The sequence below is a fragment of the Gobius niger genome (assembly GCF_951799975.1).
Source record: "Gobius niger genome assembly, chromosome: 15".
Lineage (NCBI taxonomy): Eukaryota > Metazoa > Chordata > Actinopteri > Gobiiformes > Gobiidae > Gobius > Gobius niger.
The window spans coordinates 14233761-14256613 of NC_136866.1; the positions used below are offsets into that span (position 1 = coordinate 14233761).

The 22853-nt window shown below is 41.6% G+C and overlaps 3 protein-coding genes across 4 annotated transcripts in view; 2 read left to right on the forward strand and 1 right to left on the reverse strand.

Annotated features, from left to right (window-relative positions):
• Nucleotides 1–22853, forward strand: part of rars2 (arginyl-tRNA synthetase 2, mitochondrial) — a 109320-nt gene that overhangs the window by 18458 nt on the left and 68009 nt on the right. The gene's annotated exons all lie outside the window — the stretch shown is intronic.
• Nucleotides 1384–15083, forward strand: LOC306975161 (phospholipase B1, membrane-associated-like; the record flags this gene model as incomplete). The annotated part of the gene is made up of 39 exons (XM_079572580.1): nucleotides 1384–1435; nucleotides 3610–3685; nucleotides 3752–3803; nucleotides 3878–3943; nucleotides 4043–4108; nucleotides 4169–4230; nucleotides 4303–4378; nucleotides 4449–4559; nucleotides 5858–5923; nucleotides 6027–6086; nucleotides 6218–6301; nucleotides 6375–6435; nucleotides 6522–6580; nucleotides 6808–6881; nucleotides 6970–7013; nucleotides 7364–7472; nucleotides 7688–7739; nucleotides 7819–7899; nucleotides 7977–8042; nucleotides 8103–8203; nucleotides 8308–8389; nucleotides 8469–8573; nucleotides 8648–8743; nucleotides 8821–8892; nucleotides 8974–9051; nucleotides 11939–11999; nucleotides 12081–12139; nucleotides 12662–12729; nucleotides 12971–13014; nucleotides 13110–13209; nucleotides 13287–13338; nucleotides 13425–13505; nucleotides 13588–13653; nucleotides 13777–13871; nucleotides 13949–14030; nucleotides 14134–14238; nucleotides 14310–14405; nucleotides 14480–14554; nucleotides 14684–15083. The coding sequence occupies 39 exons, from the start codon at nucleotides 1384–1386 to the stop codon at nucleotides 14978–14980; spliced, it is 3132 nt and encodes a 1043-aa protein (XP_079428706.1). The 3' UTR covers nucleotides 14981–15083.
• On the reverse strand, nucleotides 16651–21191 carry bpnt1 (bisphosphate nucleotidase 1). Of its 2 annotated transcripts, XM_079571671.1 has the most exons (9): nucleotides 21052–21191; nucleotides 20808–20912; nucleotides 20501–20608; nucleotides 19696–19744; nucleotides 18881–18970; nucleotides 18651–18742; nucleotides 17545–17742; nucleotides 17280–17385; nucleotides 16651–17066 (listed from the first exon to the last, which is right to left on the reverse strand). In XM_079571671.1, exons 1-9 carry the CDS (start codon nucleotides 21169–21171, stop codon nucleotides 16921–16923), a joined length of 1014 nt encoding a protein of 337 aa, XP_079427797.1. In that variant the 5' UTR covers nucleotides 21172–21191; the 3' UTR covers nucleotides 16651–16920. The 2 variants fall into 2 exon arrangements, with proteins under 2 accessions (XP_079427797.1, XP_079427798.1); XM_079571672.1 differs by lacking the exon at nucleotides 18881–18970 and having other exon boundaries at nucleotides 16652–17066.

The following is a 22853-nucleotide window of genomic DNA, read 5'->3' on the forward strand; positions in this document are numbered from 1 at the left end:
ATAGATTAATGCCGAAGTGAAGGCTATTTAAAACGCAAAAAAAAAGCATCGAAACGAGGTACTTCCTGGTTGTTTTATGTGTGATATGTACTAACACGTACAATATTATTCTTTGTAGTACTTTGTTACCAAATGCAAAATGCTCTTACTATGACTTGTACGTTGTAATTTCTTATAAAATATGTCCCTCAAATTGTACTCATCCTTCAACCAGAGCCTCAGGACAAGGACAACCATGGTGCTAGTGTTATCAGAACCTTGGGCAGTAAGAAGGTAGTGTTTCAAACCCTCTCCTGACCATCTCTCAACTCTGTATCAGACGACAGATAGTGAATAGTGTTTCATCATTATGTAAAGTAACTGCCAGAGCTTTAATAAACTAACATGCCCTACATTTCTTTATCTTTTTCGTGTTATCGTCACAAAACCTTGAGATAAAGTAATGTCCAGCTGTGGAAGCTTTGAAGCATATCGTCACACTGTACATCCATTCTCTTGTATTCTCTGACTCTCTCTCTTCCAGCTGCTCATATTAGTATTACACACTTTTATTTTTACTCCTCCCACTGCCTGATCCGATGTGGTTAACAGCCAATCACAGGTCTCCGCTTGTCATTTAAAAGGTCGCGTCAGACAGCATACATAACATGCAATAGATGGTTAATAGTTAATAGATAATAATGATGTTAAAGATGCACTATGTCACTTTTTATGTGGAAAAAAAACTCTTGACATATGTGCATATTTGACCTTTTAGTGACTCAGTGTTGTTATGGGTGCAGCATGGCACCTTTGCGCTCCCTCACAGTGGCCTCTACGATGCTCCAGAATCAATTGTTTTGGAGTTTCTGGTACGAACCCCGAAAAACAATGGATCCTGTAGCGTCTTAAAAGCCACTGTGAGGGAAAGCAAAGGTGCCATGTTGCACCTATAACAACACTGAGTCACTAAAAGGTCAAATATGCACAAATATCAAGGTTTTTTTTTCACATACAAAGTTACATAGTGCACCTTTAATGTCGTTGATGAGGATATATATGCTCACAACTGCTGAAGAGTCAAATCGATGTACTTCATGCTGTGAGGCCAGAGCGCTAACCACTTTGTTTCTGCACCGTTGAGATTATTTATTAATTAAGTGACACTAAACAGAGCTTGCTCATATCAACTGTCATTTATCAATAATAGACTTTCACTATCAGTCAGGTGCCAGGTTTACTGTGACACCTTTGAACAAAGGCTCAATCCCTCCCCCTGAGCACCTTTATGACAGGTTCAATGCACACAGTATATCTGAGCATCACTTAGGAAGATAATGACAAGACCATAGGGCCGAGGCTTAGGTTATAGACCCAAAAGGACTTACTATGGCCGGGACAAGGATGGTTCTCCGCCTGGCTTTGGTCTCCATCCTGGGGCTGTCGTGGACTGCAGGTTTTACATTTGTGCTTGTCTATCGTGTTGCATTGGTCGTGATTGTACTTTTGACTGTTTGTTTACTGTAGCCATATGCTGGGATTTTACATTTTACATTTACTTAAGTACAAGTTATAGCACCAGATGTCACATTTTTAAATATATTTGAAAAAGTAGATGTTTTGACACAGCTTTTGAGAATTAGTCAAGAGTTAAATGTCTGTTATACTGTATTTATGTAACTCTTATTATTGTAATGTTTCTGCTCAGAACAACTTCACTGTAGTTATTATTGCAAAAATAGAGATTAAATAATTTTACTGTTAAATCAGTTACAAATGTAGTGGAAGAAAGTACTTACAATATTTGAAAAGTCACTTAATTGATATACAAAATGCATTATTCTCAACTTTTACTACTGTTAGTTTGGTACTTTCACCACTGGTCAAGTTGCATAAGCTCAGGCACCTCTTAAAGAATATTCTTGATCAGGTTGTTATGTTGTTTATTAGTTATCTGCACATAGTTGAAGCTTTTCCTCTTGAATATTCTGATGTGGTGTTATTTATCATGATTTTTCTAGTGACTGCCTTTCCCTGTGAGCAGATGTTTACCTCCCCGTCTCCCCCAGAAACAGGTGAATTGTCTTAGTGCTTTGATTTTTTTAGTTCTGGTTTTCATTTTGAAAATCACTCCGCCTAGATCACTTCAACTGTAGATAGTCAGACAATAAGAAAATTAACCAAAAAAAAAAACATGCTAATTTTCCCCTGTCTCCTCATTCAGTCCACAGTGTGCGCCCCTCAGATGTGGCTGTGCTGTCTTCCATTGGTCACGACTCACAAAGGTATTTTCTATTCATTAAACTATTATTAATATAAACAGGCGACATGAGGCAATTGACTGTTATTACCACATTCTCTACAGCCCAGAACTCTCCAGTGTCTTATCAAGACTCCAAGGTAAATCATACACATTTATGGCCTCGTTCATTTTCCCTTCAGTGCATGTTTCTTCCCCATTAGTGCATGTTTATTCCCCTTTAGTGCATGTTTATTCAGTCTTACTAAAACTGACAATGAGAATGAATCTGTCGTCGACATGAAAGTTGACACGCAAATGAAACTATGCCAAGTTTCTTTGTCGTTACCCTGCATCATCTGTATTAGTGGAATGTCAAAGATAGTTGTCTATGACGCGTGATTCACAGTGAGAGTGAGTTCTGTTGATCCCACGTTATATTTATTATCAAAACTGCAATGTAGTGTCTGGTTCCACAGGAGTTTTCCGTGATCGTCTTTTTAGATGGATGGATGGATGGATGGATGGATGGATGGATGGATGGATGGATGAAAAAAGTGAGTTATTGAAGTTGAAGGTTGAGGTTTTTGCTGCCAAAGGAGGGTTAACCAGCTATTGAATCTAAGGGTGTACTCACTTATTTCTCCCTGTCCTGTGAATGTGGTATTAGTTTAAGCAGACACTGTTTAGGTGGATGGATGGATGGATGGATGGATGGATGGATGGATGGATGGATGGATGGATGGATGGACGGATGGACGGATGGACGGATGGACGGATGGACGGATGGACGGATGGATGGATGATGGACGGATGGACGGATGGACGGATGGACGGATGGACGGATGGATGGATGATGGACGGATGGACGGACGGACGGACGGACGGACGGACAGATAGATAGATAGATAGATAGATACATACATAGATAGATAGATAGATAGATAGATAGATAGATAGATACATACATAGATAGATTGATAGATAGATAGATAGATAGATAGATAGATAGATAGATAGATAGATAGATAGATAGATAGATAGATAGATAGATAGATAGATAGATAGATAGATCTGAATACATAGAATCAATAATTGATGCATCTGAGTCGCTGAGGCAAGGTGATTAAAGTGCAGCCTCCTCTTGAGCAGCTGTGGCTACAATAACAGCTAATCACCACAGAGTAGGGAGTGCATGAATAATGACCACAGTCACGACAGCGAGACAAATGTAAGGCGTTATTAACGGGCACATTGCTTCTAATCATCTAAATGTTATGAAATAAAGAGCAACATGTGTTTAAAATAGAAATGTATGTGGAATAATAGATGAGTATAGAATTGCATAAAATCATGAATGCACTCACGTTTGTCATGTTTTTCTGTCTCAGAGCTGATGAGTTTGTTCAGTCCCTCTCTGCTTGGCCCATTCTCCGATCCAACTGCTGCTCTGCTGTTCTCAGACAGGTAAAGTGCAGTTAAACCATGAGTAGGAGACTGTGTACTATATCATTACCGCACGTCTGTTTGCAGTTCACTGGCAGAGCAGGCACAGGAAGTTTCCCTCCAGCTCCAGCACAAACAGGTAAATGGTTATGTCTTTATTTACTCAACATAACTATATATTACTTTTCATAAATAAGGTTTGTGTTATGGCAGGATTCCTGGAAACTAGTGCTGCTCTTTGTCCCGGTGGATCAGCTCTGTGCCTGTGAACAACAGCAGGTAACTTTAAAATCTGCCCATGCCATTTGTGTTGGAAACAAGGTTTAGGCTTTGCTTTAGACACATGACTGCATAATCCACATTATTCTGTCCCTATAGGTCACTGCTGCTGTCGATGAAATGGTGAAAGCGGTGGATGAAGCGCTACAAACTCTTCAGTCCCAGGTATTTGCTTAATCCTATATTTGATCTGTTTTCACATCACCAACAGTGTCTTGTGTTTAGCTTACGAAGACTATTGTCAGTGTTGCATTGTGGGACGGGGAACGAACCAGTCACCAGAACAGGTCAGCCCAAGTGCATAAAATCAAGAAAATGCTATAATTTCTTACTGTTTAAACTTGTAACCTTTTCCGCAGGAGGTGTTTCTGTCCAGGAGCAGCCGGTGAAGGAGAGGCCAAGCTTTTGCGAGCTCTGCAGACGTTTGCTTTACAGGTTCGGTATCGGTACGTTGATGTTACAAAACATGAGGCGTCATAATTAAGAGTGTGTGTTTCGTGCACAGAGATCCCTGAGGGAACGGCTGCAGGAAAGGAATTGGTTTAACAAAGACAGAGAGGATTTCACTGCGGTTTTCCAGGATTCACCGCTGGTTAGAGAGAGTCTGTCTGCAGCGGTGAGTAGATTAAACATTTGAAACTTTTATATTTCCCTATGCTTGAAAATAATCAAAACAGCCTGTTTTTGTGACCTGAATGATGGATGGTACAAAAATAGCATATTGCAAAAAAACAGGCTCTTTATTTTGTAGGTTATTTTGTAGTGAAAGTTTGGTGCACATTTTGTTTTACGTGGTTTACTTTTCTCCCTCAGCAGCGTCCTACAGTAAGCCTTTACATACTGCTCTTTTTGTAACGCCTCGCAGGAAGGCGACATACAGTACATAGCTTTGCCCATAGATCTAAATAATAGAGTCTCATTCAGCCCCATTCACAGTAACGATCCCAGGTGGTCTGTGAAATTAACATGGCTGCTCAATCTCCTCCTATGAAGCCTGTTCTTTAAAGGGCAAAAAGGGTGGGCGGACCAGCTATGAGCCTCCACAGAGCATGTCAGTCATAGATTTAGGCTTCCACTTTTTATTTCTAATACACAAAAACCAGCGTAGTTAAAAATATGACACCTACCCCAGCGTTGTCACATGGGTCATAGTAACTTGTAGAAAAAGAAAAACTCTTTGGAGCCAGGCTTTAAAGCAGTTTCAACGAGGCCCAAAGCCACATAAGAATCCTGTTTACCAAGTGTCTTTTGGAGTTGCCCCTGGTCACCAGGGGGCGGTATTAGAGCAGTGTCAACTCCTCGTCATGAGGACCAAAGAGAAGCGTTCCTCGCCTATTGGTTTAGCCTTAAAAAGTCGATCTTAACAGGTTGTGAGCACATTCCAAACCTGCAGATCAGGATCAGTGTGTTGGCCTGTCCATAAAGCCTTTAGACTCTCTGTAAATGTTGCAATCATCCAACATTTTTGTACAGGTAGGAACGAAAAAAACGCAATATCCGAGGCACTCTGATAAAGTTAAAAGTCCTTTATTGATCAGGGGACGCCAACGCGTTTCGACCTGGCACGGTCTTCTTCAGGGCATGAGTTTCGTATAGGTATCGATAAACCAAGTAAACCAAGCTGTCGAAACATTTTGTACCCAGCCCCAATAATGACAGTGGAAAGTACTACTCTTTGCACCATCTTCATGCTCTTCTAAATCTGAAATTGAAGTGGCACAAAAACATGGAAAATGTCTCCAAACAATGAAGACCCGAAACACATATTAAACCAGAGAAACTAGATACATTTTCAAAGTCAACACAAAACACAGGCAATCTCCCGAGCAGCAAGTCGCTCTGTTTCTTCTTGTTTGAACTAAACTCATATTATCTCTCCCGCGATGTTGTAAATAATTGTTCTCCCTTTATCAGAGCGGAGGGCCTCTTTCTGACTCGCTCTACCCCGATAAGCTGCTGATTCAAATGTGGACAAATCTTGTGAGTTACGTTCGTCGGACAATGTGTACAATCCCTCAGAACATACACACCATTGTCCCTCTGTGATCGCACGCGCCAAGACAATGTTCTGCTTGTGCCACAGCTACAGCCTACAGTCGACCAGCGCAAACAAGACATCACAGGCCTGCCCTGTCCCTCTGAGGTGAGAGACTGGACGCAGCCTTTCGCACCTGGGACAGCCTGTACTATCAAATGGCTTTAAGCTACTGCTATTACTCACTGCTGTATGTGCTCCCCGTGGGTTTCGCGTCTCATACTCTCTCTGTGCTCAAGCTCCGGCCCTTTTTGAGGACGCCGACGAACTCCTACTTAAAGGAGAGGGATGATCCGTCGACGCTCCTCGAGACAGTGAGAAATGTCAGTCGAAATGGCAGCCGGAGAATCCTTTGTGGTCGTCGTGGTAATGGGATTAATGCAGGTTTCTGATCAGTTCACAGGGACGGAGATGCCCTGCGACGACCTGAGCCCCTCGCCGTCAGTGCCGAAGACAGGTGAGGTGCTTTTTGATGGTTCGTTCTATGATTTAAAAGTGTACGAGAGAATCTGTTAACATTTAGTTTGTGGATGCTTTCTTCAGTGCACGAGCTGAGGCCGGGAGATGTCAAAGTCGTTGCCGCCTTGGGAGATTCTCTAACTGTGAGTTTTTGTTTGTTGTTATGTCAGCTTAACAGTTGCTCGACTTGTGTGTGACCTGGAATGTTCCTCTGAGTGGCTTTAACCTCTTAATGATTAATTTAGACACTTTTTTTTAAGAAGCTTTCAGATTTGGAGAAAACGGGCTCGGTTCAGAGGTTAATTTAAACAGTAGTTTGGCGAACCCGTGGAATATGGTTAAACATTACCTAACTTTATTTCACTCGCAGGCCGGTAATGGAGTTGGATCAAAACCAAACAACATTCTGGACGTCCTGAACCAGTACAGAGGTCTGTCCTGGAGGTGAGATCGACTATTTACGGTAATAAGGATGTTGTAAAAGCTTGTAATGGAATCTTGAAGAATAACTTTATGATTTTGTTTTTATCAGCATTGGAGGAGACGCAAACCTGACCAGTGTCACCACATTGCCAAGTAAGATATCACAGGATTATAGATAAGATTTAGATTAGCAAAGGTTCATACTGCCATATCGCCTTTGCTCTGCCCAATCCCATCAGATCTTGAAGGCTAAGTAGAGAAGGGCTTGGTCGATACTTGGATGGGAGACCGAGAAAAGCGCTATATAAAACCTATGCATTATTATTATTTTTATTACTGTCTTCTTAGCGCTTAAATCAGCCAGTGTTGTTTGTGGTGGTGAAGAGGAGGCAGACGTGGCTGATGCAACTTGAAATATAGTCCTCCTGGTTCAATTTATGCTAAATCTCTACGATATGTTTTTGAGTTCATCTGTTTGTTTCTTTTTTTTCTTTTGTTGGCAGACATCTTGAAGAACTTTAACCCTGGTCTGACGGGTTACTCTCGGGGCACGGGCAGACAGGACACTCTTGAGGCCTATCTGAACCAGGCTGTGGCGGGGGCCAAGAGCGAGTCAGTCTCACTTTTACACCTGCCGCTAATCTATAATGTCCTGTTCATTTATTATTCATTATACAGCCTTGCATATTTACAACAACACAGGTGCATTCAAAAATGTGCATGCCATTTCTCTCTGTAAATATGGGGCTAACAGACAGTCTGTGGACTCTGCTTATTCACTTGGATTCACATTATTACATGTATGTGACTGAACTGTCTGTGTTCAGTGATATGATGCCGCAGGCTCAGGCTTTGGTGAAAAGGATGAAGAATGATTCGGTAAGACCCAATTCTTAATCCATTATGCTCTACAATTAAAAAACGAAGGCAAAATATCTCAAGATGAATTTCTGTTTAGAAAATCAACTTCACAGAGGACTGGAAGGTGATCACTGTTTTCATCGGTGGAAATGACTTGTGTGACTTCTGCAAAAACTCTGTAAGTACAAAACCATTTCGGATCAATTAGACCAATATCGTATCCAATGAGTCACACCAGTGTTGTTGATTTGACAGCTGTTCTACTCAGAGGACAATTACATCAAGAACGTCAGACAAACACTGGATTACCTGCACAAAGAGGTAATGTGCTGTGATGTGATGTGGAGAAACACTTGGTCACTGGTTACATTCGTGTTGTAGGTTCCTCGTGCCCTGGTGAACCTGGTGGAGCCTCTTCAAATCTCTCCACTCAGAGAAATGCATGCAGACGCATCAGTGGGATGTCCAACGTGGCTCGTAAAGTGAGTTTAGTCTTTTTGCTGTCCCAGCGCCTGGTTGATCAGGAGCTTTATTATGTATTTTATGTGCACACGGGCTGGTCTGAGCAATTCTCAATTCTCTGCAGTATCCTCTGTCCCTGTGTGATCCTGCCAAAGGACAGCTCTGAAGCTGTGCACAAACTGGAGACTCTCAATAGAGACTACCAGGTACAAATGCGTAAAGAATGTATAACCTTTGTATTTTGTATATTCTCACGACATTGCCTTGAAACCTTTGTTGTTTTAGACCGCCCTGCACGAGCTGGTGGAGTCTGGCCGCTACGACACTCGCTCTGACTTCACGGTGGTGGTGCAGCCTTTCTTTAGGGAGATTGTTGTTCCCAAGCTGCCGGTAAATCATCCAAAAACATTTCTCTCCAAACTGTCCCGACCTCCTACATATTTATATATATTTTTTCCCTCCAGGATGGTCGTCCTGATCGTTCCTTCTTCAGCCCTGACTGTTTCCACTTGAGTCAAAGGGCTCAAACGCAGATGGCCCGCTCTCTCTGGAACAACATGGTACTCCTTTTGTTTGTTTGTATATACAGTATGTGTGTGTGCTCAACTAGGATCTTCCAACTATGTTTTTTTTCCAGCTGGAGCCGCTGGGCAATAAAACTCTCAAACAGGACTTCATGGCCGATATCGAGCTCAAATGTCCAACAAAGGCAAGACTAGCTGTGAATCATTGTGTTTCGGTTTGAAATCACTGACTTAATAAATCAAATGAAACACTGATTTCTCTCCAGGCGTCGCCGTTCATCAGGACGTACAATAACAGTGATTACATGTACGCTGGCCCCCCTCCCACACCTGGCCCTGTTACCGTAAGTGAAAAGAGATGATTCCTCCCTCACGTTTAAAAATGATCATCTTCTAACTTGGAGTTGGCAAATTATTGTGGTGGAAGTCTGTTCTTTGTTCTGATTGTGTACGGTCCGGATAACTCACATCTCACACCGTTTTATAAACCTGTTTACTCCACACGTTGATGATGAAATGATCTAGCGCCGCTGTAATTCTCTGACCCCCTCGCGGCTCTGTCCCCTCCAGAGCCCTCCACACTGGAGAGGGAGCTCCACTGGTCGCCCCTGAACTCAACTCTGCCCCCTGGCCTCAGGAAAATCACTTGTGCTGACGCTGCTGTTTTGACCTTTTTATTTGTTTGTTGGTTCAGCTGCATGTTTGGGGGTTTGCTCTTAAAGTGACGGTCTGTAAGATTGCAAAATGAGGAGAGAGAAACTTCAAAGGTAAACAGTCAAGTACCGCCTCCTTCTTCTCCTGATTGGACCTGTGAGGCCTCGTCTCATTGGTCAAAGTGACGGCACAAGGGATTCTGATTAGTTGCTGATCAGCAAAGGGAGGGGCTTTAGAAAATATGTTACTATTTAAGTTTATTTACGTTACATGAATTTACAGGCCCACGTGGTCAATGATACACAAGCTATTACATTTGTAAAACATTTAAACTTACAGACTTGAACTGTTTTTCTGTTTTTATTGTTCAATCTGTTTTATCTGCCTGTTCTGTATTGGGTCTTTTTAACTAAACTGTGAAGCACTTTGTAAAATACTCAGGGTTTAGAGAAATAAATATTTTTATATTATCATTATTAGTCACAATAAATAAATTCACTTCTATAAATTCACTTTAAGATACACTTATGAAGTATTAATTGAGTACAATTATTCAGAAAACTTAATAATGCCCAATATAAGAAGAATAGAACTGTGTGAGGGAATGATTGTATGTGTCTGTCAAAGTAACGTAGAACGTGCCAATAATAGGCAAAGCCAACATCCCTGCATTATCTTGTATTTTCATTTGCAATACCCAGGAAACTGCACGTCATGGGAAGTAGCTTTGGGAGCAGCTGTGATCCAAATAAAATATTAATTTCAATTTATAAGAATAAAACATTTTGATCTTACTGTAATATTATAATATCAAAATACAGCATCGATTATCATGAGGCTGACTATTGACACATTTACATTCAAGTCATTTTGGGAAAGGTACCTCTGTAAGTGTAAGTATAGTTCACTAACTTGCTATCTCACCAACATTCACTTTGCCACAGTGGGTATCCACTGAGTATTCTGCCTTTTCTCCTTCAATTGTCCTTTTTTACATATTGCCTGAGGGATACAGGATATTGTGGCCATTGGGGTGGTTCACTATATAATTGTATAAGTAAAAGTTTTCAGATTTTGCGTCGTTCCTTTTGACATTTGAATAACTGTACCAAAAATTGAGCCAATGAGACTCCAGTGAAGGCTGGCACACTTTTTCACAATTTTCATTGCTAGGCCTAAACCTAACAATGTGTAACTTTCACAGAAAACAGAAACTTGAATGATACAAAGATAAGTAGGTCATCAATAATCTCTCCCAGTCTCTCTGCATTTATACTACATGTGAAGAACATTTGAACAGTTACAACATCGATGTATGAAGACTTGTTTCCTTTGACACTTTATCTCTGTGTAGGCTGCTTTACAAAGCAGAGCAAAAGTTGCTTTTGGTCTTCATTTCATACAGATCGTTGAGATCTCTCTGTGTGTCGTTGATGACCTTCAAGAAGTGAACTTTTTGTTGGTCTTCAGTAAAACCTTTTAAAGAAGTGGATTGAGCGGCGAGTGATGAGGCTGGAGGCGGTAGTTCTACTGCTCTTGCAGAAGAAAGACTTGGCATCAAGTCTTTTGAGCTTCTTTTTGTGTGGTCTGGTTTCACGCACAGATGGAGCTCAGCTCACTCAGCGCTGTGAGAGCATTCATTCTTCTGTGTTTAAGCTCACGCAGCATGTTGTGCATTTATCGAGTCTGAACATGTTATCGTCCTTCACTTAACTTATGGAGCATAATGCTCCGTCCACACCAAACTCGATTTGGGCGTCAAAAACACGCGTCACGCCCGTTGTTGGACGCCTGTGCTCATTCAAGTCAGACGCTCGTAACCAAGCGTCAAGACGCTCTCGACGCGCGTCAAGAGCGTCGTCGTGGAGCGCGTTGGGAGCCGTTGTCAGTTATCAACATGGATGACATAGAGATAGTGGCTTGGCTTTTATTGCTCCATAAAGCCGGACAACGTCGTCTACGGGCTCGTCGGCGCCGTGTCTGGATTCATGAGATCGTCCGAAGGCTTTCTCAGTTTGGCGAGTTTCACCATTTGGTCCAGGAGCTGCGCTCGCACGAGAGTCGCTTTCAACGGTACTTCCGCCGCTTTTAATCCTGGTGTTTAGATAAAGAAGCACTGATGTGTCTTTCTAAAAAATAAAAGTCCCAGAGCGGCTGTAGCTCCGGTTCACAAAGAAGCTACGTCCGTAACTTGTGACTTGTTGACATCTGTGGGGCTGGCGTAGAATCTGCCCCGGTGGCTTAGCTACAACGTACGTCACTATGGGGAGAAAGCTCCTGATTGGTCGACGCTCGCGAATTTCGCCAAAAAGTTCAACATTTCCCAACTCGAGCGTCGGCCGCGCTCGACGCCCTGGAGGCGCGTCAAACGCTCACCAAGCGCGAAAAACCTCAAAACGCGCCGCGGAGGAGGCGCGTGACGCGCTGCGGGACATCTTGACGCCCCCCGGAGGCGCGTCCTCCATGTATTTTAAATGTAAACCTGACGCTTTGGAGGCGCCAAAACGAGTTTGGTGTGGACGGAGCATAAGTCTATAAAGTGATGATCTCAACAGGCTTTCTCTTCCTCCTCCTCAGAACTGGGGCAGTAATTTCTCGTGTGTGGACCTTGCTCCCTCCGACTCTGTGCCCACATCAGGTGAGACAGGTTTTATCTCGTCTACCGTACAGTGGCTGAATGCATCAATGCTGTACTATCTGTGTTTTATGTACTCCGCAGTACACACTCTCAGACCCGCAGACATCAAGGTGGTGGCCGCGCTCGGAGACTCTGTCACAGTAAGTCGCTGGGAGGTGATTTATTATCGAGTGGAGAAGATTGAAGCAACAGAGGCGTGTCAAGACGTGTGTCACTGGGGTTACCTGGGGGGGGGGTATTTTTCTGGTACGTTTTTTGTTGCTTCTCTGTTGCTTCTCATGCTGCGTTTTTGTCACTTTTTTGTCGCTCTTTTGTGTTTTTTTAATATATATATGAATTTGTAAAAGTGACCCTGTGAATTGTGCCTTAAAACACATCCATGTGAAGAATTTGCAAGTTAGGAAAGAATGAGTTTGAACACAACCACAATTTAATTTACTTGCTTTCTCCTTCATAGTTTGTAAACAAATCTTGTATGGGGCCTTTAAGTGTGGAGCAGTTTAACTTGGAAGCAGGCTCTTAAGATGTATATCATCTCAGAGCTATGGCCTGGTAAAGTGGAGAAAGTTTTTTGCAGTTGTCTGCATTGTACAGTGTGTTGTTGATGTTGTTTCCTTAAGCAAGACACTTCACCCACATTGCACTCTTGTTCTTTTTCTCAGGTCGGAGTCGCTGCTAAAGCCAGTAACTTGTTTGACCTGAGTAAAAAGTACAGAGGGGTGGCATGGAGGTAACGCAAAATAATAATAATGATAAAAAAAATAAAGTATCCAATTTGACAGAGTCATCTGTGCTGGGAGGACGTTTGGCCTCTTTCTGGAGGAGGTAGAAATGTCTCAGAGAGAGAGTCGTTTATACAAGAGACGAAACGTCCTGTTAAACCACCCAGTACAGATGACTATCTTTTGAAAACCTTTTTCTAATATGAAATGTATTGCTTTACACATTATTTTTTGTTTGTTTCTTTATAGCATTGGAGGAGATGCAAGTTTAGACACTGTGACCACACTGCCCAGTGAGTTTTCCTTCACTGTTGTGCAAGTTTACGTTATAACTATCACTGTTTCAGATCTGCAGATCCACATAATCTATTTACATTTCACTTTTTAGACATTTTAAAGAAGTTCAACCCCAAACTAGTAGGTTCCTCAGTCGGTCGGCTGGATGTGAGGAAAGGTTTCAACATGGCCGAGCCTGGAGCTAGGTCCATGTATGTAACGATACCAATTAAAACAAGCCACTTCCGAAAGATGCATCCAGATAAATGTATTCACTCTTTCCTTATAGACAAATGAATGCGCAGGTTGAGGCCCTGGTGAACGCCCTCATGAACAACAAGGTAAGTCTGCCATTTTGATATTCATGGCTCCTAATGTACATCGAGAACAAAAAAAACACACTGGTATTTTGTGTCGTGAACCACAGGAGGTGGACTTTGAAAAAGATTGGAAGCTTGTGACGGTATTTGTGGGCGAAACGGACCTTTGTAACTACTGTCTAGACCAAGTAAGTCCCAGTGATAAACCGTATGCTCACGACCTGCGCCCCCCGTCCTTTTCACCTTGTATTTTGGCTTCGGTCTTCACAGTATAACCTCACGGCCAAAAAATACAGCCACAACTTGATGCAAGGTTTGGACAAGCTCTACCAAAGTGTAAGTCAGACAATATTGTACTTTTACTGGAATCTGTTGCGTTGGAAGTTATTGAGCAATACCATCCTAAAATGGAAAATGTTCTCTTATGTCTAGCTTTATCAGTATTTTGTATATCTTTAGGTCCCTCGTGTGTTGGTCAACGTTGTACAAGTGTCACAAATAGATCCTTTGAAAACGGTTCAGAGGAACACGCTTGGCTGTGGACTGCTGCAAAGGTGGAAACTTCCTTTACCGATTGTGTGTTTTTTTCTTTTACATTTTGCTAATTCAATTTTCTCCCCCCTCTCTCCAGGACAAATTGCCCTTGTGTTGTAAACCCATCGCCAAACTCTCCCGAAATAGAAGAGATCAAACGGATAAACCTGGAATATCAGGTAAAAGCTTTTTCTCTAGCTCATACGTCTGATAGTTGTTGTACTTTTGTTTACTTTCTTAGTCTGAAAGAAGTTAATTAAGTTAAATTCTTTTGTTTTGTAGGCAGAACTGCAGTCGCTCATATCTGGGGATCGATATGACGGGAAAGACGACTTTGCTGTGGTTCTTCAGCCTTTTATACAGAATTACTTTATCCCACAAATTGGAGTAAGTTGCATTTCTACCCATAAAACCAACACAAAGTATAATTATTTGTCTAAAGTGAAATCTACCCCCAGGAGGGAGAGGTCGACACCAGCTTTTATTCCCTGGACTGCTTCCACCTCAGTGAGCGGGCGCAGGCAGAGATGGCCATAGCTCTGTGGAATAATATGGTGAGATTGAAATCAACAATCCTTTCAAAAATAAAACTACAGAAGCGAGATCTCAATGTGCCTATGCTAAACAGCTGGAGCCAGTCGGAAGGAAGACGACGTTCAATGACTACACTTACAACCGCTCCAAGATCCACTGTCCCACGCAGGTATGAGCACACAATGGTTGGACAGTTACTGGGGATGATGAATAAAGAGTAGGGCTGGGCACCGTTTAAATTGTTTCAGCTCCATAATGATTGTTTTTGCCCAATGTTTGCCCCTCACTCTCTTCACAGACCAGTCCCTTCATCTTCACCAAAACCAACAGTGTCCCGGCTCCTCCAGTCACTGTCCCCCCGACCACACCTCCCACTGAGTCTCAGGCAACCTCGGGGAGCACCTCCGACACGACCATTTCTCCTCCCACCCCTCCGGTCACAGGGGGCCAGCCCCTCTGCTCCACCGCCCTGCCCGTGTGGGTCCCAGTGGTGGCAGCATTGGGGAGTCTGCTGGTCGGGTTTGTGGTGGCGTGGGTCATCTGCTCATTTATAAAGAAGAGCAAGAGAGTCGACATGAAAGGAACAGGCTTTTAGATACAAGATATTATGAAAATGTACCTCTGCATATTTAAGTTAAAGTATGTTGTATTGTGTGATTCTGTTTTCTATGCTTGCCTTGAGATATGTATTTGTTTTATTGACAGTAAAAAAGACAAACACCAAAAACGTGTGGATCGGTTTGAATGGTGGCAATCAGCAAATCACAAACTAGACTGCAGTTATTTAGGAGGTGCTATGAACGTTTTTTACTTTAGTTTATCTATTTATTTGAACAGGGACAGTGTAAAATACCCATTAACCTCAAAAGGGAGAGATGCGATGTACCAGGTTGTAGCACTTGTGCTAATTTCCACCTGCAGTCCCTGGGCAGACTGATGTCAACAGACAAAGTAAAGTGAAGCGAGATAACACCAAGCAGATATCAAATCATGATATTAATGATTTATTTATTACGAAATAAAAGGCCTTCAGTTTGAGACAAGGTCTTAGCTCAATGGGTAGAGCACTTGGATGACGTGTGAGCTGAAGGTTGTGGGTTCAAACCCTGCATCCCCACATTGGGCTAAGTAATAAATATTCATAGTTATATTTGTGTGATTAATGCCATAAACACTCCTGGATGGTGACAGTTGCTGTCCGACTGTTACATACACATGCTTTTTTAACCTAAGTGTGTGAACATGGAGGGTGATTAATGCCGTGTGAAGGCTGGTGGTGGTGACAGTTTAGCTCAGGGTGTCAGCAGCTCAGCTGGATGAGTGACTGATTGATGATGTGAAGGTTCTGGGTTCAAACCCTGGCTGCTCTGCACCAGGATGCTCACAGCAGTGAAGGCCCTCCCTGGGAATGCAGGGTCCCATGTAGCAGGTGCTTAACTGTATGAAACTGGGGTTTAGTTGAAATTTTCAAAATCATAACTAAGTATAAAAACAAGTTCATCATCAAAGATCATTCACACAGGTAGGATTTGATCCCATAAACCTGTGTCAGTAGAACCTTTTAATAGCCCTGCATCTTAACCACGCAATCACAGGCACATACCATCGGACAACAGTTACTTTTACTCAACTTTAAGTATGTTTCCAGTACATTTTGTTCAGATTTATTACCATTAAAGACTCTTCATTTCATGTGGCTGTAGCTCAGTTGGTAGGGCACCTGGTTTAATTAACTATGTCCCCTTTGATTTAATGGTCATTCAATTCCCACTCAAATCCAGTCTAGATATTAAATGTACGAGGACTATGAATGGAAAGTAGCCCATGGCTCATTCCTGTACATTTACACAAAGTAAATGCCTTAATTAATGTGCACTGTCCTGTCCACATAAAGTCAAAGTTGTTTATTATTAATTGTGTATTTCGTGGCACATCATTTAGGAGCAAGGGTTTAAACTAAACCTCCGGGTCTGAAAAATGCCTCAGTGCGCTGGTCCCTGAGGCGTTTTTCAGTGTGTATTGTATTTTGTAAAGATGTGTCCATAGGATATTATGAGAATGGTTTTGTGTGCTGCACATTCACCACTGGACCACACCAGCGCACTCCACTGTCATGTCCGGGTTCATTAGTCAAAATCAGACTGGTTATATTTTTAGTTCTGTTCGGAGAACAGGTTCCAAGAAAACAAAAGTCAAAAGTTCTTCTTATATTTTATTATTTGGTCAAAAACACCAGTTTGTATAGCAATATAATAGATTTGTTCAGTAAAATATATGGCACAAACGGTTTGCGTGTTAATATGGCACAAAATAATCTGAAGTTTATGGTTACATTTGAAATGTTGATTGCACAGTAGTATTAAAAATAGTAGTGTGTTGTTGTACAGCCAATAAATATTACTTGACAAACAACATAGAAAGATGTTATTAAAAAAAAAAAAAGAAGAAAAATCAGTCATATAAAATCTTCATGAAGACATTTTGGGAACTACTGTATGTCTGACCCAAACACAGGGATTTGGTCACATACAGGGATTAATGAAGAGCCTCCAGCACCGACCGTGGTACTCTGCTGGTGTAGTACTCGTGGTTTCTCAGAGTAGCCAGGACTCCAGCCGAATTCATGTGCTTTACATCTGCGTCGTAATGGTACGGGTTTCCGTGCACATCCGTTAGCTTCCCTGCAAAATATAAAAGCAGAATTCATTTGGCAAGAGAGACGGACAGGATTGACTGATTGGACTGAAGATGAGTGATCAGATCAAGATGGTTTGGAATACGTGCAAGGGAGGGGCAGTGAAAAATACTGTATCTATTTTAACAATGAATGTATTTGAGTCATGACTTTTCACAGCTGAAGGTGAATCAGCTGAGAACCACTGGACAAAAGTTACCTCCGACAGCATGTAGGATGGCTTCAGGTGCGCAGGTGTCCCACTTCTTGCATCCAGGACTAGCAAAGACATACGCTGAAGCTCTGCCTTCAATAAGCTGGATAATCTGCCACGCAATTTCAACAATAAGAAAATGCTTTCACTTTGAAACATTGCAAAATTGTAAAATGTTTTCAAATTGTGCATTAATCCGCCTTTTAATTCATTGCAGTATTTGATTTTAAAGGGTCATATCTGGAGACACAGAAATATAGGCATTCTTCACCTTGTTTCCGGCCCCGCCCACTCGGACAACCTCGTGTGGCTCCATGGCGTCCACACAGGACGTCACCAGCTTGTTGCTGTGTGACCGCGTCGTCGTGACAACCCGTCTGCCTCCGGGAACTTCTTTCAACTCAAACCCGAATGCGCCCAGACCCGGCATGCCCCAGATGGTCCGGCCCAGAACTGCATCTGCTCCCATCTGCGAGAAAACAAAACTGTCATCGACAAGAACAGCAAACCAGACTTCATCATCAGTGCCTTTTCACACAGTCTTTATTGCAAACAAAGTGATTTACTCTTTGTGACTCCATCTTTGTTTGAGTTGACCGAAGTGCACTGTCCATAGAAACACACTACTTTTACACTCGCAATTTTAGGAAGAAGAGTTGAAAAGAATTGAAGTTCTTAAAGTGACAGGAAGAGGGAGAGGTCTACATTAAGGATAGAAGTGGGTCTCGCCCATGGTCCATCGCCACAGTATGACATCATGTGCCAATGTCCAATCTGTCTCGCCAGGGAAACGTTTGAACACCGCTTGACCAAAAATAAAGTCAGCGTCTCGATTTAACTAACTGCTCTATGAACCCAAACAATGAGATCAGCTGACAACCTGAACATCCTCAATGACCAGGTTTTTCCATCAATGGGTTTCTTCTTTCCCGATTGGCACGGTAATATTCCAAGATGACAATGCCAGGATTCATCAGGTTCACATTGTGAAAGAGCGGTTCAAGAACCACGACACATCATTCTCACACACGGATTGGCCGCCAGAGTCCAGATCTGAACCCCATTGAGAATCTTGGGGAGAATGTGACCTCTGCACAAAGCCTTCTCCAGCACTTCCTATCATCAATGGTGAATAATGAATGAATTTCAATTTCTTTTAGTCAGACAGTATATTATCTAGGTTTTTGATAACCTCTCAAGCACAAAAAAGAGGTGCAGTTTGTCTTGTACTACCATTTGGAGCTATTGACTGATAAAGCCCAGTTGCCTTTCATTTTCCTCTTTGTTTTAGAGACAGGTTTGACGAGAAGTGACCTGCCGACTCATGCCGCGGAGGAAAAGGGCATTCAGACACGCATTTCTCATTAGACAAAGCACCTGGTAGTTGTAGAAAGGCTGATTGATGACCCCTGCAATAGCTTTTCCTCTGTGCGCAATCCCGATCAGGACGGTCACGTTATCCAGCAGACCTGTAAGCACAACACAAAGTTGACAAATTTGTTATAAAACAAAAATATCTTGTCTCATTGGTTGATTGAACCGCAAAGAGAAGCATGCATTTGGAAAACAAAGGCAGACAGTGTTGTTGCTGATATTATGTCTGTCACCCATATAGAGAGCTGCAGTGTGAAGCTGAGAAGTGCCCGACCGTGTGAGGAGGACCAGGGGCTGAGTTTGGGGATGGAGGCTCTTGGAGGCTGAGGTCAGAAAAGAGAGAGAGAGAGAGAGGGGAAGCTAAAGGAGAAAGTGCACACATTTGCAACTACAATTTTTTATTTTTGCATTTCATTCGCTTAATCTTACAGAGGGTCCCTTTGATCAGATTATGTGAAAAAGTCATATTGGAGCAATGATTCTCAAACTGACGCGTGAACCACTTGTGCCTCTTCACACAGACTTTATCCGTTTTAATAACAGATCATTTAATTTAAGTTCTCGTAATGCATTTCAGTTAGGTCGGTTTAAGACACTTTAAAAACCTGATTTATTTCAGATTTAATCTTGATCTCGGCCCTGTGGTCCTTGATAATGTCAAATATGTTATGAGATGGTACATGGTGTGAAAAGTTTGAGAATCACTGTTAAAGCATAAATAGGGAGGCTTCAAGGTTGGGCTTTTAAAAACAATTTCACAGAATGACAGCAAAAAAAAATGGAAAAGCCCATAATTTGGCTTGAATATTTAAATTATTTAGATCCTTTACAAACAACAATATATGTTTCCTCATCTACAGACATGTTTGGAAATGTTTCAATTTCAGTTTTCTCTCAAATATTAATGCTCCTGGTGAACACTGAACCGGATCTTGATTTCAAAATCGTACAAATAGATGTATCCAAAATTGTGCAGCAACTACTAGCGAGCCCAAACTAGCACCTCTTCATCTTCACGGTAACCCAAACATAGAAAATGATACAGTACCTTCTGTGTATTCCTTTGTTCCATCAAGAGGATCCACCCACACGACCAGCTGAAGACGACAGGCGGGTTATGTTCAATATTCTCACACAAAGACAGTAAGCTAGTCACTATCTTCCATATGTGAATGAAGAGCCACATTTTCACAAGATATTTATACAAACAAAGCCATACAGTAGCTTAGACGTCTTCAGTTGTTGTTGTTTTTCTTTATTTTAGTAATCAATTAATCGTTTCTGGTATATAGACTATAGGGTGTTAAATCTCCAACAGAATGAGCCCCTCACTTAGTGTCGCCAAATCCCAAACTAAACCCAGTTCTGAAATAAATGTATGGCGTCTCTCACTTCCACAATCCCAGCCCCTGTCCCCAATCCAGTTAGTGCTAGTGCAGCCTCCAGCCTCTATGTGTTCTGAGCTTTCAAATAAGAAATGACATTTTTACATATTGTGAAACTGGTGCTTTGTGCGACCCGAGTTCAGGTGTAGTGCCTTTTTAAACCACAAAGAGCATCTTACATACGTTACTTTTAAGTTTACTCCATCAACATCTTTAAATGGCATCACTTAAGCTTCATGTGGACATTTTCTTTTAAGAAATTAATAAAAATTGTCATGCACCTTTCACAACCACACAATTAATCATACATATATTCAATAGATTAACTGATTACCAGTGTATAGTTGCGGCCCAGGCAACTCCTGCGCTAAGTGTTTGGAGATCCCTGGATAAGTGAAACTAGGAGTAACCCACCGAAATTGTCTACATTCAAATAAAAAATAAAAACAAATGAATGAATGCTGTTACCTCCTCCTCTTTCAGATCACTTAACTCAGCTGGGCATGTTTTCTGAAAGATCTCCTCTGCCTGACCGTTCTCAATCATGTCCTCCTTCACCTCTTCTGATGGCAGGTCCTGTTTCACACAAACCCAGAAGCATTTACAGTGATGTAGAAAAGAGGTCAGGAGTTTGATATTAACCTCATGTATCATTGCAAAGACAAAATATACTTAAAAGACGTAAAATAGTGTACATATTTGCCTTATTACATGGCATGATGTGTTCAACCATTGGCTAGAACACCCGAGACTACAGACTAAATGTTACACACACCTCTTCTCCAATGATGGTAACCTTTGGAAAGCGTTTGGACAGGGAAGCACAAATACTCTGCTGTGCCAGTCTGTCTGCCAGAGTCTGTAGATCATTAGCACCTGTCTGGGCGAAAAGGAATAGATTAAAGTTGTGCTTAGCGGACAAAGAACCTTCAAGTGTTTGGGTTTCCATAATCAATTATATCATGAGAGTGTTGGTTGTCCTCCATTTGAGCAACGCCCCAAAAGTAAACAGTTCTCACCTTTTCCACAATGCCCAGCTCTCCACTGTGCAGGACATTTCTGACAATGGCACCCGCCTTTTCTGCCACACAGTAGGCCGAGGCCACCAGCCGCAACACCACCGGGGGACTGCCAGACATCCCTAAAGGCAGGTTATCAGCAGCAAATAGACAGAAGAAATGTGGGTGTGTATCTAAAACACTGGGACTGCACAAACAATGACTTGCCATTTCTACACATGTTATGCTTGAGTTTCTGATTTTATTATAGGTTTTAATGTTATGATCACCAAAGATTATCAAGAATTTAATCAAGATTTATTAAGATTTTTACTAACAACATTTTCAGTTAAACCCCCCAAAAAATGTCTGAAAATGTGTATAACGTCGTTGTGGTGATTATTAATGTTAACTTTAGATGCTGTCTTCATATCTAAAAGAATGAGAAGAGCTACTGCAGTTTTGTAACATAAACTATCATGCTTGTGTACGATTTCAAGCAACATTTAATAAACACGTACATTAATCCAGAGGAGGAGTATAGAATGAAATATACAATTTACTTACTGATAAAAAGGATAAATTGTAGAGTTCAGTAGGACATGCAGCAGATCAGCTCAGCACTGACTGAACGAATGGACTTCCGCAAAGAAAATGAAAAAGCGCGTCAAAGAGAAACAAAGCGCCGTGAGTCAAGATAGTACTGTTCCATTCAAAACGAAATCTGCTAGAAAAAAGATTTTGAATATTTGTATCTAGTTTTATGCAGTCAGATATAGTGTATGAGTCACAACAATAGATTTGTTGGAAAAAGATGCCTATATAAAGCCTTTATATATATATATATCTATGGTCGTAGCAGGCAAAACTCCGGATACAAGTGACTACACCATCTTGTTTACTAATCATCTTTACATCCTGGTACGTTCGCTCCATCTTTTTTGTTAATAATAATCATTTCTCTTTCTTTCTTTTATAGTTAGGATTATTTTTATCATTCTTATTATTATATTTTTCAATGTATCTTTTTTTTTTATTTGATCATTAAACAAAAAAACAAAAAACAAAAACAGAATAAACTACATAATCATAGATTTAAAAAAAATGCTAATAATAAAAAATGAAACTATACAAATATGTATAATTTCTTACTATAAACAAATCAAGAAAATACATACAAAATCTCTTTCCCCGACAGAAAACTTAAATAAAGATGTAAAGACTGAATTACTTATCTATTTATTATATGATTATGTTGTAGGTCTAAAAGGGCTTTAAGTACTGCAACCAATGTACCAACTGTAGCACTACAGTATAAATGGGTAAATAATGTATGTGGTCTGTAAATTAATGCTAGTAACTAAGTGCTGTATTTGTAATTGTACAACCGTAAAATAAAAATTGTGTTCAGGTGCCACTGCACCACTGCGACTGAGTGCAGCGCCACTGTGGGCTGATGTTTTTGGAGGTGGAGGAAACCTGGCTGGCTGCCTTCAGTGCTCTTCTGATCCCCTGAAATGGTGCAGCGCCTCCTGGGTTTGTCCCTGTTTCAGAGCATGGTGTCCTGCACTGGTCAGCTCCACCCCCTTCCTCTTCTTCCCTCCGCTCCCTCCGCTCCACAACAGTCTTTCACCACCTTCTGAAGAGCTTAGCTGTTCATCTGTTTTATTATCCAGTGAACGTCCATTAGCCAGAACAATAATAGGAGTAGAAGGCATGTGTGGCTTAACTGTGAGTCATGCCCGGATACCTCCTCGTTTGTCCCCGTTTTATTTCCAGTAGTGCCTCTTGTGACGCCTCCACTGTGCTGCAGGTGTGGGGGA